Genomic DNA, 17103 nt, shown 5'->3' on the forward strand with positions numbered 1-17103 from the left:
TCACCCCCCAGGGCCGCCCCTTGTGAGCCTGGCGAGTTGCTGTGTGGAGCTGGGGTACTGCCCCTCATCTCGACCGCTGCTTAGCCCCCCGGCTGCGTGCCCTGCTTTCCAGAGTCCCCGCCTTTAAACCTTCTTCCCGGCAAGAGCTGAGTGAGTGGGAGGCTGCAGCGGGTAAGCTCCCGCACCAGGAGAGGGCAAACACGTTTGGGGTGGGGGAGTTGGAGAACACTGGGACAGGAGATGAAAAGTGACCGCTGCTCCTATGCCTCAGCGAGGGGGAGGGGCACCACCAGCCTGCGCACCCTTGATAAGGCAGCGCTCCGGGTCCTAATCAGGAGTAGTAGCCCCAGGCCTAACATCGGGTGTTAGAAAGGTATGGTTTTCTTGGCTCAGCTAGGGCCCTGGCCTGCACACAGATGGGTTGGGTATACTCCAGTCAAGCCCCTCCCCACCACCCGGTCCTAACCAAGAGCTTGTCACCCATCAACTCCACCCCACCTTGGCCTGAGCCTGGCCCTGGCCAGAAAGGCTGTTTTTGCTGTGGGCTCTCTTTCCTCCCCCTGTGTTTGCCAAAGTCTTCAATAAACCAAAGTCCACATCCGGCTTACCCCCCCACACCAGCTCCCCTTGGCCACCGCTACCCCACCCGGACCATCATGGGTGGAGGGAGGGGCTTCAGAATAGTTCAGGACTTCCATGGGGGAGCAATTAAGTGACTCCCAATTCAGAGAGCAAGCAGCCTGTCCCCAAGCTATGTCCCACCCACACTCCTCCACACGACCCACCCAGCACAGCACATGGCAAACCACAGGCTCTCAGGAGCCCCCCCAGGCCTTTCTGTACAAAGGCCAAAGGATTCTTCTTTTTCCTTGGCTTGGACTCAGTCAGGTGGAACTCTGCACCGCCTTCCCTAGTCCCAGTTCAGCAGTAGTAACAGGCCGACAGTGGGAGTAGAGATTTTAATATCATAAATCAGAGTGGGCCCGCCTCTCACCACCGGGCCCCTTCTGGGGCTTCCTATCTTCATACTGCCTGGCCGGCTGCCTGCAGCCAGGGCTTCCCCCATCCCTGGGGAGGATCCAGCACCAGCCTGAGAAGGGAGGCAACAGCAGCTAAAGGAGTGGGAGGAGAAAGAAGCCTGTGCAGGCGCATGTGGGTGGGTGTGTACTTATGTGTGAGAACACATGTAAAGTGTCAGGTTTATAGACCCTGGCTCAGGGACAGTATAGGATGGGAAAGGAGGTAGGGCAAGAAACGCATCCTTTCTCCGTGGCACTGTGGGCTTACTCTATCCCAGGGACAGAAATAATGGGTTACGTGGGAAACATCCCTAAGTCTGAGCTTTCAGGACTTGAGCCCTTTGAGTCTGGAGGAGTGACAGATCCAGTCTGTGGGGACACTAGGTCTGTCTGTCTCCTTCTGAAAGCCCTGGAAAGGTGGGAGGTAAGAAGTAAAGGAGCCAGGTCTCTGCTAGAAGAACTTGACTCCTCGGCCATCGCTGACAGTGATAATCTCAGCCTTGTGCTCTTGCTGTAGGGCCTGCAGAGCGCGCAGCAGGGTCGCCTCATCCAGCCCATGGAACTCTAGACAGGAAAAGATGCTCAATCAGGGATACTCAGTTCTCACTGTGGCTGAGCTAAAAGCTGAGACTTCCAATTCCAGGATAATCTATTTGTATGCTGTCTGCACTGCTGCAGCTGTACCTCACAATTCCTGGGCATTCCTGGGGAGTACGGAGTAGAAGGCAGCCTGGGTCAGCATGAAATGAATCAGGCTTATTTCACCCTTCCCAATTCTGAAGGACCTGCCCTCTGAGCCCTCTTTCCCTTTGTTCCCATCAAATATCTGATGTGCCAGGGATACCTTTTACCATTAGGACCACAAAGTAACCCTGATAATCAGAACTAAGCCAGTGTCCATGCACTGCACAGGGACCCTGTCCAAACATATTTGTACAAATCAGGAGGACCTGCTTTAATAAATACAAGCGTGGTCGGTCCCCCCTAGCCAGGAGACTGCCTAAGTTCAGAGCTAATGCCTGCCCTTTCCTAACTGTAAGGGCACCAAAGGCCAGCAGAGTATCTAGACTAGAGATATGGGATGATACTCTTGGGAGATGTGAGAGGCAGCAGACAAGCCTTGACAGGCTTGCTCACTTCACCCCCTGAGGGAGCCCAGCTCAAGTCAGGGAGTGAGCATTCTGGGGAAGCCTCCAGCTTTGCACAGGCTGAGTGGTGGGCTGGGCCAGGCTGTAGTGCTGAACTCATGGGGTGCTTGCTGGTGGGGAACAGCAAGCAGAGGCCTGCAGGGGAGGGGAGACAGCCAAGAGGTATAAAGTCCTGGAGCAGTCTCAGCCTGGCAGGAACCCCCAACCCCCCTTACCCTGGCAAAGACTGAAACCTTTGGTGATCCTGGGGATCAGAATAAAGAGTCACAGAAAAAAAAAGAGCTAAGGAGGTGTTTACTCTATGCAAAAATCAAAGGCCATACAAATCCTTGTCTGGCATAAACCCAAAGTTTTTAAATGGGTTGGGGGTGGGGCTGGGGGGTGTTGGCCCAATATCTTCAGCTGACACCCACAAATCTTGAGCTCTCTATAAGAAGGAACAGTGAAAGAGAGCTTGAGTCAGCAAGGAATGAGATTCCGAGCTTAATCCCCCACGCTGGTTCCTCAACTGGCTTCTACAGCAACAATTCTGAACATTTCCCTGAAAGATCTTATAAAATACACAAACATTCACACCAACAAAGAGTTGTTCTGTTTGTGAATTCAAGTGATATGAAATGTTTAGATGAACGTTTAAAGGTTTAGCACTGGGCTGGGGAAATGGCTCAGCGGTTAAAAATACTTGCTGCTCTTATGGAGGTAAAGGGTTCGATTCTCAGCACCTACATGTCAGCTCATGATAGTTTAAGAGAGTCATCCAATGACCCCTTCTGGCCTCTATGGGCACCAGGCATTATGTGGTACATTCAGGTAAACACTCACGCACATAACAAAAAAGTAAATCTTAAAAAAAAACCCCAAAAAAAAGCAAAAAACAAAAACCAAAAAAAACCCCAAAAACAAAACAAACAAACAAAAAAAAACCTTAGGACTTCTGCATTATGGAACTCTTCAGAGACAGAAATGGTTAGTCTGAAGAAGCATTAAGCCAATACTGGTCGGGAGGTGGTGGCACACACCTTTCATCTCAGAACCTAGGAGGCAGAGGCAGGCAGATCTCTTAGTTCAAGGCCTGCCTGGTCTACACAGCAAGTTTCAGATAGCCAGGGCTACAGAGAGAGACCCTGTCTTTAAAAAACAAAGCACTGACCGGGTGGTGGTGGCGCACGCCTTTGATCCCAGCACTTGGGAGGCAGAGGCAGGAGGATTTCTGAGTTCGAGGCCAGCCTGGTCTACAGAGTGAGTTCCAGGACAGCCAGGGCTACACAGAGAAAGCCTGTCTTGCAAAAACAAAAACAAACAAACAAACAAACAAACACTGGAGAAAAGAAGATTCTGATGAGAGAAATGGAAGAAGAAAAAGGCGTTACCTTCATCCTCTGTGTCTTCCCCACTCGTCAGTTCATACAGAGTAAACACAGAGTTATTCTGGCCACTCCTGGAAACCTGAGGGCAAAGAAAACGAGCCTGAGCAAGGACCAAGAGTCTCTTGGGAGAGGGTAAACTTCAGCTCTGCCTTTTTTTTTCTCCAGGAATGGTACCTATACCCAAATGAGGACTGTCACCTCTGCAGTGTCCTAAGCCTGACTGTAAACCCTACGGGTGCTATATTTGTATGTGTGTACACACATTGGGAACCACTAAACCACAGCCTTTCACGTGTCTCAGAAGTGACCTCTCATTCTGGTTGTTTTCTCTTCAGGAATGGGCGGTGGGTATTTGTTATATTTAGGCTGTTGACGCTCCCTCCCCTCCTCCTCTCCTGGGAATGTTTGGAGCTGGTGGTGAGTAGGAATTTGAGGGACAGAGTATTCTGTCCTCACACCCACACTGGTTCAGAAGGTACATTCATGGAGACAACGCCATGGACGCACAGTGGGAGAGGGAACCCAGGTTTTTTTTTTTCTCTCCCTTCCTTTCCCCATTTATCTCCTGTGGCCAGAGGCTCCAGCCAACAATAGCACTCAAGGTTCCCAGTGCTGCATTCTCCAAACATGGCCTCACGTAGCCTCTGGCCTCCTACAGCCAAGGAAAGAGATTCTGTGCAGGGAGACATTGCATCAGTGAAGGATGGTTGCCAGCGAGGCCCATGCTTCCTCTCTCGCCCACTCCCCACTTTGCCAAGTCTGCATCTAAGGATGCCAGCTATCTGTTGGGCACAGGCAACAAGTCTTCTTTGCCATGGGTCACTGCCTAGTGCTTAGCAGGGTGGCCTCACCCATTGGTAAATGAGTTTCCCCCATTCTTCTGGCCTCCGCCACATGATCAGGAAGCTAGACTTATTCTTATCCAACCACTCGAGGTTCCCTGTAAAACAGATACTTATGAGAGCATCGTGCTCTAAAAAAGGCACAGAGGCAAATACCAACACCCGGCAGAGTGGACGAGCCTCTGCTTTCAGAATAAGAGATACAATAGTAGTTTTACTATTCTTACTTATAAGGCATCCTGTTCTTCTTAGTCTATCTTTCTTAAGGCCAGAGAGGAAATTTAATTCTGTATACTAACAGGAGGTGGGGGTGGGGACAGCGGGAGGTGGGGGGTGGGGGAAGAACTAGGCCATCTCAGAATACTTGAGGCTTCAGGCTAAGGGAGACCAAAACAAAACAAAACAAAACAAAAAAACAACAACAAAAAAGGTCACTAAAAGGAAGAGTTGCCCTGTTGTACCCTCAGGAAAAAAAAATCCCAAGTAAGAAGAAAAAAAGTAGGGGAGGGGCTGGATAGATGGCTCAGTGGTTAAGAACACTGACTGTTTTTTCCAGAGGACACGGCTTCAATTCCCAGCACCCACATGGTAGCTTACAACTGTCTGTGACTCTAGTTCCAGGGGATCCGACATCTTCATACAGACATATAAGAAGGCAAGTACCACAGGACATGTAAAACACGGTATTTACAAAACAAAACAAACAAAACCAGGGGGCTGGACAGATGGCTCAGCGGGTAAGAGCACTGACTGCTCTTCCACAGGTCCTGAGTTCAATTCCCAGCAACCACATGGTGGCTCACAACCATCTGTAATGAGATCTGATGCCCTCTTCTGGTGTGTTTTAAGAGAGCATGGTGTACTCATATACATGAAATAAATAAATATATCTTTTATAAAAAAAACAAACCAACCAACAGGTATCTGAGAACTGAACCCACCTTTCTTTCTCAGCTCTTCTAATACAATCTGAATTGACTCCACAGGAAGTTTCCCTGGTTTAAGGTTAAGGGAATGGCCTACATGTAAATTAGGTTAAATAAAACATTTTCGGAGTTCGGTCTACGATGAAGAATGATCTAGCCCCCTCCTTTCCCTGCCATACATACATGCAATTTTTGAAGAAGATATGTTTGCATTTCCTCAATATTCTGGAAAAGGAGATAAAAAGAAACTTCCAGTTAGAAGGAAGAGCTAGCAAATTGTGTTACAGGACTGTAATACCAGCTCTTATGGGATGGACACAGGAGAATCACCAGTCCAAGGCTAGGCTGGGCTATAGAGATCAGGTCTCAAAAAAAAAAAAAAGGCAAGAGTTTTAGAATATAAAGGGTGTTACCCTTTACCTCATTCTCTGCCTTTTTCTCCACAAATTTTACCTATGAATCAGAGAGCAAAAATAAATGACCCTCACTTCCTGGGAGAGGTGGGGCAAGTCAAAAAAATTATTAAAGATGGTTTGGGATTTGAGGCTCGCAGAGAGGAGATTCAAGTAGTTTTAAAGGGTCCAGTGTGTAAAGCTTGGGACTTAAAGACCCCAGCACTCATTAACTAAGGTAAAGGGAGCCTGCACTGCCTGCAAAAGTGCATATAAAATGATTACCTGCCATGTAGTTTTGCTGTTTCCCAAGTCCAGGTTGAATAGAAGCTTGCCTACTGTGGGGTAAAGGGAGGTGGGGAGATGCAGTCTGGGCATGTAGAAAAGTGTGGGAGTGCGTGGGGGCGGGGGGCTGGTGGGGGGGCTATGGAAGAGCCTGAGGGAGGATACGCTGTAGCTTGACGTTGTTGAAGAGCGGGCTCTCCTGGGCTTCCATCACCGTCATGCTGGACTGTTTGTGCAGGCGGCAGAAGGACAGAACCAGAGAGCACCAGGCGGCCAGCTGCTTCTGCCGGGTGTCCACGTTCGGCTGTAACCTGCCGGGCGAAGGGAGCGGGACGAGGAATTAAAGCGTGGAAGAGGGCGGGCAGCAGCACCAGCCTAGCAGCACGTTAGGGGAGACAGTGATGGGCTGGCTGGACAGGAAGGCGGCCGGCGGCTCCCGACTCCCCCGGAACCCCAAGTGAATCATCAAGGCTGAGCCCTGGGCCCTGGGGACGGGAGGGAGCTACACTGGGCTTCTCAGGGTCTGAGCCTCACGTAAAGAAGGGCGGGAAGCGGTACTGCCACGGCCACTCGAAACTCATCGCCATCGTAGTAGCCCAGAAAACCCGGAACCGACAAGGGGCTTCCGGTCTCCGCCTCAGCATGTCCGGGCTGACAGCACAGCAGAAAGGTTCCGGACTCCTCTCGGGAGGCGCCGCAGTGGGATGGGAACGGTCCTTGTCACCAGTCAATTTGCTGCTGTCTAAAGAAAAACTTCAACATGATGCGCAGAAGGAGTTCTGGGTCTTGTCGCTTAAACAGAGGGAAACGTAGTTTCCCTCTGCAAATTGCGAGGTCAGCCGAACGCAAGTTAGAATCCATATCTGGAGGCTTCTTTACCTTCGTGTCGGTTGCCAATTTAAACTCATGATTCCGAAATTTCCTGCATTCCCACCCATGTTGACTTCAGTCTTACATTTCCTGTAGGACCATGGGAGCATATTGTGTGGTTTGCATCGCTATACGCGATTTTCAAAGAATCAAAATTTTTGCTTTTTTCAAAGAATCAAAACTAACATTTAGCTCTTAACCTCTTCCTTTCTAGACCCCAGACTTGGAATCCCTTTGGCTTCATCTGACTCATACCCAGCCTACACTAGTCAGATCTGTCCCTTTGCCTGCCTAAACTACCGGTCAGTTCCCAAACCAGAATTACTGTTTCCATTCTTCCATTCTTACTGTTGTACTTCCACTGCTGAGCTGTGGAAAATTGCTGAAGACCAACCAGAACATGTTTACTGAGTCCCGGGCTCGCTGACTAATCTCACTACTGGACTCTCAGGGGAGCCTTGTTGGACCTAGAAATACAAGTTTGGGAGTCTTCTGACCTGACATGCAATATGAACCCATTTGAGGGATAAGAGCGCTAAACAAAAGGTGTATTGAAAAGAAGGCTGACCTTGGGCTGCTAGGAGATGCTCACCTTTAAAGATCGAGGAGAAGCTGGGCTGTTTTCATTGATTCCCTGTTATCCTCATTCAAAATAGTCCGCCTGTGTCTATCTTTCTGTTCCCTGAAGAATGATTATGAGAATCCCTTAATCTCTCCCTGTCACAATGTTTAATTCATAGCACCAAAGCTCCTCCCCATTTTTCTTCCTTTGCCTTTTGAACTCAAAACTGCCATTCTTCCTTTACAAGATGGTAACGTGTTGCCTCTCTTTTTCAATTTCCTTCCGGATATCACTATCATCATGCTTCCCTCCCTTTCTCTGTAGCTCAGTTTATTTCTATTTAAAAGTAATGTTAGGACTGGTGAGATGGCTCAGTGGGTAAAAGCACTGACTGCTCTTCTGAAGGTCCTGAGTTCAAATCCCAGCAAACACATGATGGCTCACAATCACCCGTAATGAGATCTGACGCCCTCTTCTGGTGTGTCTGGAGACAGCTACAGTGTAGTCATATACATACATAAACAAATCTTAAAAGAAAAAAAAGTAATGTTAGCTGAGCACACCTTTATCCCAGAGCTCAGCCTTTAATCCCACTGCCTCAACCTTCTGAAAACTGAGATTACATATGTGTGCCGTGTCCATGGTCTGTTTTTTAAAAAGATATATCTATTTTAGGTATGTGAGTACACTGTAGTTGTCTTCAGACACACCAGAAGAGGGCATCAGATCCCATTACAGATGGTTCTGAGCCACCATGTGGTTGCTGGGAATTAAACTCAGGACCTCTGGAAGAGCAGTCAGTGCTCTTAACTGCTGAGCCATCTCTCTAGACCCCCCCTTCTTTCTTTTTAAAGAAGGTATTAATTTCTTTTTATTTATATGTATATATGCATTTATGCAAGTGCCCCTGGAGACAAGAAGAGGATTCCCTGGAGCTGGAATTACAGGTGATTGTGAGTTGCCGGACATGGATATTTGGAGTAGAACTTTGGTCCTTTGTAAGAGCAGTGACTGATCTTAACCTATGAGCTATCTTTTCAGCCCCCTACATTTCCCCCACTTAGGTCAGTTCTGAAGGTCAACACTTATCTCTAACTCCTCTCTCTCCTTTACCCCCTCATGACGGATGGTCCTATAGATTCCCTTCATTGATTTTAATCATAACTCCTACTTATAATTAGGTTTGCCTCCCCGCTCATCAGTTTGGCTAAGTCTTAATTTTCTCACTCCTGGATACCTTTGTCGATGTTGTTTGAGACAGGATCTCACTATATCAACCTGGCTACACAGATCAGGGTGGCCTCAAACTCAGAGATCCACCTACCTCTGCCCCTGAGTGTTAGGGTCAAAAGTGTGAGCCACAAAGCCGGGCTTTACTCCTGGGGTCTACAATGACTTCCTAATCCACGCTCATTCAGTGTCTGCTCCAGGGGAATACTTTCCACCTAAGGCCTTGCCCTGGACCAACTCTGCAGTCACACTCTTCTGACTCCAGGTCATGGTTCGGATAGGCAATGTCTCTCTGAAGGTTTATATGTTGAAGGCTTGGGCCCCAGCTATGTTTGCTAGGGTTTGAGTGCTCAGATTCTGAGGAATCTTAACTTTATCAAGCGGTAATTCATTAACGAATCCAGAGCCGAGTGGACTATGGGGAGTTAGAGATTGGTGGGAAGTAATAGGTTACCAGGGGCCTGCCCCTATCCCCAGGCTTGTCCCTAGCCTCTGCCGGGTTATGCTTTTCAGTTGCTATGAGGCTTCTGTTTGGACACAGGCTCCCTGCCACGATGTTCTTGCCTCACCATGGCCCCAGAAACAATGAAACCCAATAGCTGTGCTCTGAAACATTAAGCAAAAAAATAAAACTTTGCTCCTTTAAGTTGCTTCTGGCTAGTATTTTATCTCAAGCTACAGAAAGGCTAATGGCACATTCCTGTGATCATCTCTGCCACACATGATTCCCTCCCTCCCTCCTTTGCATGTGGGCTGTTTCCCTTGTATAACTGCCGTCATCCGTTCTGATTTTCTTTCTTTCTTTCTTTCTTTCTTTCTTTCTTTCTTTCTTTCTTTCTTTCTTTCTTTCTTTTTTCGAGACAGGGTTTCTCTGTATAGCTCTGGCTGTCCTGGAACTCACTTTGTAGACCAGGCTGGCCTCGAACTCAGAAATCCGCCTGCCTCTGCCTCCCAAGTGCTGGGATTAAAGGCATGCGCCACCACCACCCGGCCCATTCTGATTTCTTATTTGTTTCTTTTTAAAGATTTTATTATATATATATATATATATATATATATATATATATATACACTGTAGCTGTCTTCAGACACACCAGAAGAGGGCATCTGATCCTATTACAGATGGTTGTGAGCCACCATGTGAGTGCTGGGATTTGAACTCAGGACCTTTGGAAGAGCAGTCAATGTTCTTAACCACTGAGCCAGCCCCTCTTATTTATTTGTATATGTCAAATTTCTCGGGCCAGGTGTCGTGGCGCATGCCTTTAATCCCAGCACTTGGGAGGCAGAGGCAGGCAGATTTCTGAGTTCGAGGCCAGCCTGGTCTACAGAGTGAGTTCCAGGACAGCCAGGACTACACAGAGAAGCCCTGTCTCAAAAAAAAAATTTTTTTTCTCAGGGGATGAAAGCCATTGAGGGTAGAATTGAGCCAGAGTTGTTCTAACCTGCCTTTCACAACACCCTGCTGTACACAGTCTTTTTTGTTTTTTGTTTTGTTTTGTTTTGTTTTTTGAATAAGGACACATATACATTCATGGAAATAGAGCAAATAGTTATCTCAGCTGAAAATGTAAAATATGCTAAGGTTGCTGGGCAGTGGTAGCGCTCATTTTTAATCCCAGCACTGGGAGGCAGACACAGGTGGATCTCTGAATTTGAGGCCAGCCTGGTCGATAGAGTGAGTTCTGGGACAGCCGGAGAAACCATGTTTCAAATATATATATATATATATATATATATATATATATATATATATATTTGAATATATGTGTGTGTGTGTGTGTGTGTATCCATCCTTAGCTTACTGGTTGGTGGTGGCACATGCATATAATCCCAGCCCTTGTGAGGCAGACACAGGCAGATCTCTGAGTTCCAGGACAGCCAGGGCTACACAGAGAAACCTTGTCTCAAAAAAAAAAAAAAAAAAAAAAAAAAAAAAAAATCAGGGCTGGAGAGATGGTTAAGAGCACCGACTGTTCTTCCAGAGGTCCTGAGTTCAATTCCCAGCAACCACATGGTGGCTCGTAACCATCTGTCATGGGATCTGCTGTGTCTGAAGACAGCTACAGTGTAATCATTTACATTAAATAAATAAATAAATTCTTTTTAAAAAAAAAATCAAAACCAAAGTCCTTCGGTGACAGATGTGGCCTGAGAGGCGTATATCCTTGACAACGAACGGGAAGGTTCCAAGCAACCCAGGCATATATCTACAAAACAGATAGGCACGTGTCGGGAGATAGACATTTTGGGAAACAAGATATTTCAGCAGGGAGAACAGGAGCCTCTAAGGAGGCTCAGAGTGCTGCAAAAGATAGTTAGGTATTTTCACGGAAAGCAAAGTTGCTTTGCCTGTATTTGGGGGGGCCCGGCAAGTGTAGCCCAGGAAGGACTGGGTAGGAGAGATCCCCTGTGAGGGGAACTGATCTTCCCTGTCTGGGAAACCCTGTTCATACACAGAAATGGTGAGTTGCAGAGACGTAGATGTGTTAATAGAATATTGTATCCATATTTCTCAAGAAGCGTACAGAAGGGCCTGGCTAAGAACTAGGTTGTGACAGAGATAACATTTCTGAACATCCCCGCACCCCCCCCGCACCCCACCCCCACCCACCGTGTTTCTCAGCCTGGTGCTTCTTCTAGATTTTATACATTGTCTTGTTGTTGGTCTTAGCGGACACCAGGGGGCAGTGTGTGGCCATGATGGGTCTCTTAGACAATGTGGGATAAAGGCCAGGAACCTAGAGGGGGAACAGTAGAATCCTGTAAAGGAACCTTCCCCCCACCCCCACCCCTGCCAGCCCCATTGCCTTGGGCCTCAAGCCTGAGATTCGTACGAACTAATTCCTGTTGGTAATCATATTTCTTCTTTCTGGCTCTAGAGTAAACCGAGGCACGAAGAAAGGCCAACACTGGGCTCCGGGATAGCCTTTCTTCCTTGCAGGAGTTACTGTAGAGCTTTCTTGCCCCTCCTCCCACACCTTCCCAACTACAGGCCCCCAGCTGCTGTCCAGGCCGGAAGGGAGTCTCTTCCTGCTCATTTCCTGGAGCTGGGTTTGGATAGCTGCAGGAAAGGCCCCTCCCTGGGAGGAAAGAGTATAGGAACATGGCCTTCAAGTGGAGGCGGAGGGCAGGTGAACTGAACTGAACAGCAGGGCCGTCTAGATTCTTCAAGCTCTGTTGCCCAGTAATGATGCCCTGTAGGACTATCAACCATACTGACCCCACCAGAAAGGCAATATTGTACAAAAACATAACTTTATTTTAAAGACTACAGACATTGGGTCGTGAGTCCCCTTTGCTGCCATTTCCACCAATCCAAAAGTCTGTGGGAAGGAGAGTAAGTGGGTAGGGAGGGGAGGAGCGCCATTCCTGGTTCCAGCAGGGGAAAGGGGAAAAATGGCTGCTGAGAAATGGACCCTAGGCCTGGGCATCGCTGTCTTTACTCCTCCACACCACAAGAGTAACAAGGAACGGGATTAGGCAGATGGGGGCTATGATCATGGCCAGGAGCACATCCTCTGGGGGATCAGAGAAGGTGGGCTGCACCAGGGAGCAGTTGGCAAAGTGTATCAGGTGAGCCTCAAGGATGATGCTTTCTGCCACGGGATTTGGGAAGCCCAGCTCAAACTTGTCTGCCTTGTACTCCAAGCAGTTCTGCAGGTCGCTGTAATACCTGGGGAGCAGTAGGGGATTTGAGTGAGGGAATGGATGGGCACAGGGAGAAGGATGTCCCCGCCCACAAGGAACAGATCCAACTCCTGGCCTGAGCCAACCTTCAACACTGCCCCTACCTGCTAATCAAAGTCCAGTTGCACCAGTCCTTGACAGAGTCCATGGAACTCTTGTACTCATACCAACAAGGTAGGACATGTGTTTCGTAGTCTTCCATCTTCCCTGTGGGGACATAGGCTTCACAAAGACCACACCCCTGACCTTCCCTCCAAGCCTTCCGATCCAGGTATTTCCAAAGTACAGTCCTCTGCCTTCAGAGAAGGGAATCCCCTCTGAAAAGTTCCCTAGCAGGACACTCATGACTGAGAGGAGCGTTCTCTCTCAGGACTCAGTGCCTCAGGGATACTGTAATGGCAATCATGTGCATAGAATTTCCTTTCCTAGTCCCGAAAGCATATCCACACACACCCAGTCTTGCCCTTCTTACCCAACTGGGGCAAGACACTGGCCTGTGATAGGGAGAAAGACCATAGGAACCCCAAGAGACACCAGAGAGGTTAGAGGGCATCAGTTGGTCCTCAGGTTGTCTTGTGAAAGGATTCCTCCCCTGTGTTGGGTTGATCCTTCCCTCTAGGTCATTCTCCCACAGATTTAGGCACTCACCTTTTGACACAAGGCTGTCCTCAGTGGGATGAGATTGATTCAGGGACTCCGGAAGAGATCGGTTCAGGGACTCTGGAGAGGTTGAGACAGCTGTATAAAGAAATGAAAGGGAAGGCTGGAATGATGTGGGGAGAGGTCTGAATAGTGGTGCCTGTTTATGGGTAGTGACCAAGGCCCTGGAAAGTTAGCACTGCTTTGGAACATAAGAGGAATAATCTCCCCACCTCCCCCATGGGATTATCCTATTGAGGGAAGGGAGCGGCTGGTACCAGCTGCGTCCCATTCACATCCTGGTCCAAAGCCCCCTCCCTCTTTATCACTCCTGAACCTCCTAAGACCTCTCGGTCCGGTCTGGGCAGGCACCCCAGCTTTTAAGTAGGAAGCAGCATTAAGTGGGAAGTAGCCGGCCTGCGCCAACCCAGAGATGTGTTCAGGACCCATCTGCAGTTCAGAGGTGCTCTGCACGTCGATTGGTACTCGCAGGGTGGTCCCGTGCTGGCCTCGATGTCCCAGGCCCCTTCCCCTCCCGGACCTCCCACATCTCCCACCCGGGCCCGACACGGTGCTCACCGCCCAGCAGCAGCAGCAGCAGCAACAGCGGAGGGAGGCACAACGCTGCCGGCCGCTGGGTGCGGGTCACACCAAGCCGAGATCCACCCGGGGAGCGCTCTACCCGGAGCGGGGCCATCACGCCTTGGGTGAGATGGCGAGGAGGGGCAGCGGAGCTGAGCTGGCCCGGGCGGGGGCGCCTATATCCCCGGCCCGAGCCGCAGGAAGCTGCGCCGCTTCCTCGGAGGGGCTGGCACGGCGGCGGCCACGTGGGGGGCGGGCTGCAGGGGGAGTCACTGCCGCACCCGCGCCTCGCTCGGCCCGGAGTGCCCTGGCCCACTCTCGCTTCCAGCTCGGGCTGCGGGGCTGGACAGCTCCCCCTGAACCCCGTGAACCGCGATCCACTTCCCTCCCCGGACTAGCTCAAGTCTCCCAGCATCAGCCGAAGGATTCCAGTCGCTCACTCCTTCTCGCACTGGAGGGGTGGGGACCAGCTGCTGTCCCAGACCTGGGGAAGAAGGAGGCGGTTGGGAGCTCCAAAGGCCTCCGATGCCTGGGTATCTGAGGCAGGGGAGTTTGGGGGAAGCAGCGTCAGGAGCTGCGCCCGCCCCACTTTCTTTTCCCAGGGAACACCCACTGATGTCTGCCAAAATCCGGAGAGGAGAGGGGCCTGGCTCTACTGAGAAAGGGAGGTCTGAGAAGCAGGGTAGGGAGGAGTTAAAGTCTAAACCCCCTTCAATGTAAATTCTGAGACCTTTACCCACAAACCTGATATTGGAGTGCAAAAAGTAAGTTGACTACATTTCCAGGAAAATGGCTACCCAGGTTGCTAGAGCAAAGGGAGATACTAGAACTTCCAATGTGCTTCTTAGTGTTTGAGGTGAGTTATTGTTGTTGTGGCTGCTGCTGCTGCTGCTGCTGCTGCTGCTGCTGCTGCTGCTGCTGCTGCTGCTGCTGCTGCTGGAACCTCAGCCCCAAGGCAAGCAAGCATATTATCATCATCACCTATTTTATAGAGGAGGAGGGAGCTAAAGCTCAAGGAGAGACCCCAGGACTGAAAAGTTCTGTTCCCAAATCTACCTTCCCCAGCTATACAGCCTTGGAGTCCTATACAGTTGCCATTGTTTTCTCATGCACTATTAGGACCTTGCTCTCTTCCTGGTCTGGAGGAATCTCCATTGTGGAAAGAGACTACACTTACTCCACAGAAGCCGGTTTTCTTTTTTTTTTCCTTTCCTGAGTGACTTGGCTAAGGTCACGTTTTACTGGGAAGCCCCAAAGGCTCAGTCTGGGCCCCCAGGGACCCTGCCAGCTATCACAACTCAGCTGTTGCTGTATATTGGGCCAGCCAGCCATTAGCCTGAATTAGCCCAGGGGCTTGTTTGGCTGCACTTTTCAACTCCAGGCACACAGCTGTCAGCGCAAAACTTTCCCAATTACTCCCAGACATTGACCCTTGAACTCAGCTGTTGCTGTTGTCCCAGTTTACTGATTCCTGCCCACCAAAGTTATCTTTTATGGTCTCCCCTTAAAAAAAAAAAAAAAAAGCATTGCAAGACTTCCAGCTGGCCACAGGCAGCTGGAATTAATTATAGGCAGCTATAAGAGGTAGGGGGTAAAGCCGGGCGTGGTGGCGCACGCCTTTAATCCCAGCACTCGGGAGGCAGAGGCAGGCGGATTTCTGAGTTCGAGGCCAGCCTGGTCTACAAAGTGAGTTCCAGGACAGCCAGGACTATACAGAGAAACCCTGTCTCGAAAAAACCAAAAAAAAAAAAAAAAAAAAAAAAAAAAGAGGTAGGGGGTAGCCCTTTGAACACCTCAAACTTCTGTTGGTAAGGATCAGAGGTGCAGAGAACCAGGTAGCCTCAGAGCCACTTCAAACTGGGGACCAAGAATGGAAGCATTCTTCAGAGAATTGCCCTTTTACTCTTTACATTTTAAATACTTTTTAATGTCCGTCTCCTTGTGTGGGTGCACATGTATGTATGTGTGTGTATGCATGTATGTATGTGTGCCTGAAGAAGCCAGAGTAGAGTACGGGGGTCCTCTGGAGCTGAAGTTGCAAGGGAGTGTGAACCACCTGATATGAATGCTGGGAACTGAACCTCCTTCCTGTGTAAGAGCAGAAAATGCTCTTAACAACTAAGTGATCTCCTTAGCTTGCTTGCTTTTCTTCCTTCCTTCCCTTCCTTCCTTCCCTTCCCTTCCCTTCCCTTCCCTTCCCTTCCCTTCCCTTCCTTCCTTCCTTTCTTCCTTCCTTCCTCCCTTCCTTCCTTCCTTCTGCATCAATATCTCCTAAAGCTCCAACTTGCCTCAACAGAGCCAAGGAAGACCTTGAATTCCTATCTACCCGGTCCACTTTCTGAGTGTTGGGATTACAAGTGTTCACAGACATGCCCAGTTGATGCTGTGCAGAGGATAAAATCCAGGGCCTCAAACACGCTAGGCAAGCTCTCCATCCACTGAGCTCCTTCCCAGCCCCAGGCCTGCCCATTTCAAGAAGGAAACTTGGCCAAGGAGGAAGTGTCTGGGCCATGAGATTGAGGGGAAGACAGGAGGAAAGAAAGAAAGGTTGAGAGGTGAGAAAGGAGAAGCAGAAAGCAAATAGAAGACATTTCCACTGCATGGGACCAGAAGTTCCAGAGCCTGCTGTGTGTTGGGTGCCATCAGGGTCAAGGTTAAAGGTGACAAAAGCAAATGTGGTTTTAAATGGGATAGCTTGTCTAGTGGGTAAAACCACCAAACATGGAGGTGGACACTGACCAGATCCAGCCTCTATCTCTCTGTGGAATCTTGGACATATCATTTCCCTGTCATTGGACCTCAGCGTCTTCATTAGTAAAATGGTTTTAGAACCAAAGGGCTGAAAATACAGGTAGCTTGGTATTAAGAGCAATTTTTCACTGGGACTTGGAGTTAAATCTGCATTGTGATGTTGACCCTCCAAAGGATGTTTTGGGTTTTTTTTCTAGATTTAAGCACTTAGTGTGTTTGGGAAAGCAGATGTTTATCACCTGTCATATCTCGCTGACATTCAGAAATCAAGATATCGCCACAGTTCACTTTTGTTTTGTGTTTTATCACAGCAATAGAAAACTAAGTCTTCCTTCTAATTTCATGACCCCCCTGCTCCATTCTCTGCCTCCCTCTTCTCAGTCTCTCTGTCTCTGTCTCTCTGTGTGTGAATCTAGATACTAAGGTTGAGAGAATACATCAGATATTTGTCTTTTTGAGCCTGGCTTATTTTGCTTGACATGATGATCTCTGGTTCCTTCCACTTTCCTGCAAATGACATGAGGGTTTTTTTTTTTTGTTTGGTTGTTTTGGTTTGTTTTTTGTTTTTTGACCAAATAAAACTCTCCCTGTATGTGTCATGTTTTCCTTGTTTATTATTTTTTCTTTTGTTTTATTGTTGGTTTTGCTGCTGTTTTAGAGATATGGTGGCACTCAGGAGCTGCCATGCCATTTCCTTTCCTTTATTATGTTATTGGGTAGGTGGAGGATATAGGCACATCCCTCCCACCACGCACATGTGGAAGCCAGAAGCCAATTCTCTCTTTATGCCTTGTCTTGGG

General features: G+C 48.9%; 2 protein-coding genes across 4 annotated transcripts; both read right to left on the bottom strand.

Moving 5' to 3' along the window:
- Positions 1-945: 945 nt before the first annotated feature.
- Vps25 (vacuolar protein sorting 25 homolog) lies at positions 946-6638 on the bottom strand. Of its 3 annotated transcripts, none has more exons than XM_021176403.3 (6): positions 6514-6638; positions 6145-6290; positions 5318-5371; positions 4386-4474; positions 3538-3613; positions 946-1583 (listed from the first exon to the last, which is right to left on the bottom strand). In XM_021176403.3, the coding sequence occupies exons 1-6, from the start codon at positions 6621-6623 to the stop codon at positions 1471-1473; spliced, it is 588 nt and encodes a 195-aa protein (XP_021032062.2). In that variant the 5' UTR covers positions 6624-6638; the 3' UTR covers positions 946-1470. The 3 variants fall into 3 exon arrangements, with proteins under 3 accessions (XP_021032062.2, XP_029340090.1, XP_021032064.2); XM_029484230.2 differs by lacking the exon at positions 946-1583 and adding an exon at positions 1606-1723; XM_021176405.3 differs by lacking the exon at positions 946-1583 and adding an exon at positions 2445-2594.
- A 5242-nt stretch (positions 6639-11880) lies between these two features.
- Ramp2 (receptor activity modifying protein 2) lies at positions 11881-14088 on the bottom strand. The gene is made up of 4 exons (XM_021177788.2): positions 13550-14088; positions 12980-13069; positions 12436-12538; positions 11881-12317 (listed from the first exon to the last, which is right to left on the bottom strand). The coding sequence occupies exons 1-4, from the start codon at positions 13665-13667 to the stop codon at positions 12062-12064; spliced, it is 567 nt and encodes a 188-aa protein (XP_021033447.1). The 5' UTR covers positions 13668-14088; the 3' UTR covers positions 11881-12061.
- Positions 14089-17103: the final 3015 nt, after the last annotated feature.

Source organism: Mus caroli, unplaced genomic scaffold (assembly GCF_978045245.1).
Source record: "Mus caroli unplaced genomic scaffold, Mus_caroli_1 scaffold_13, whole genome shotgun sequence".
Taxonomy (NCBI): domain Eukaryota; kingdom Metazoa; phylum Chordata; class Mammalia; order Rodentia; family Muridae; genus Mus; species Mus caroli.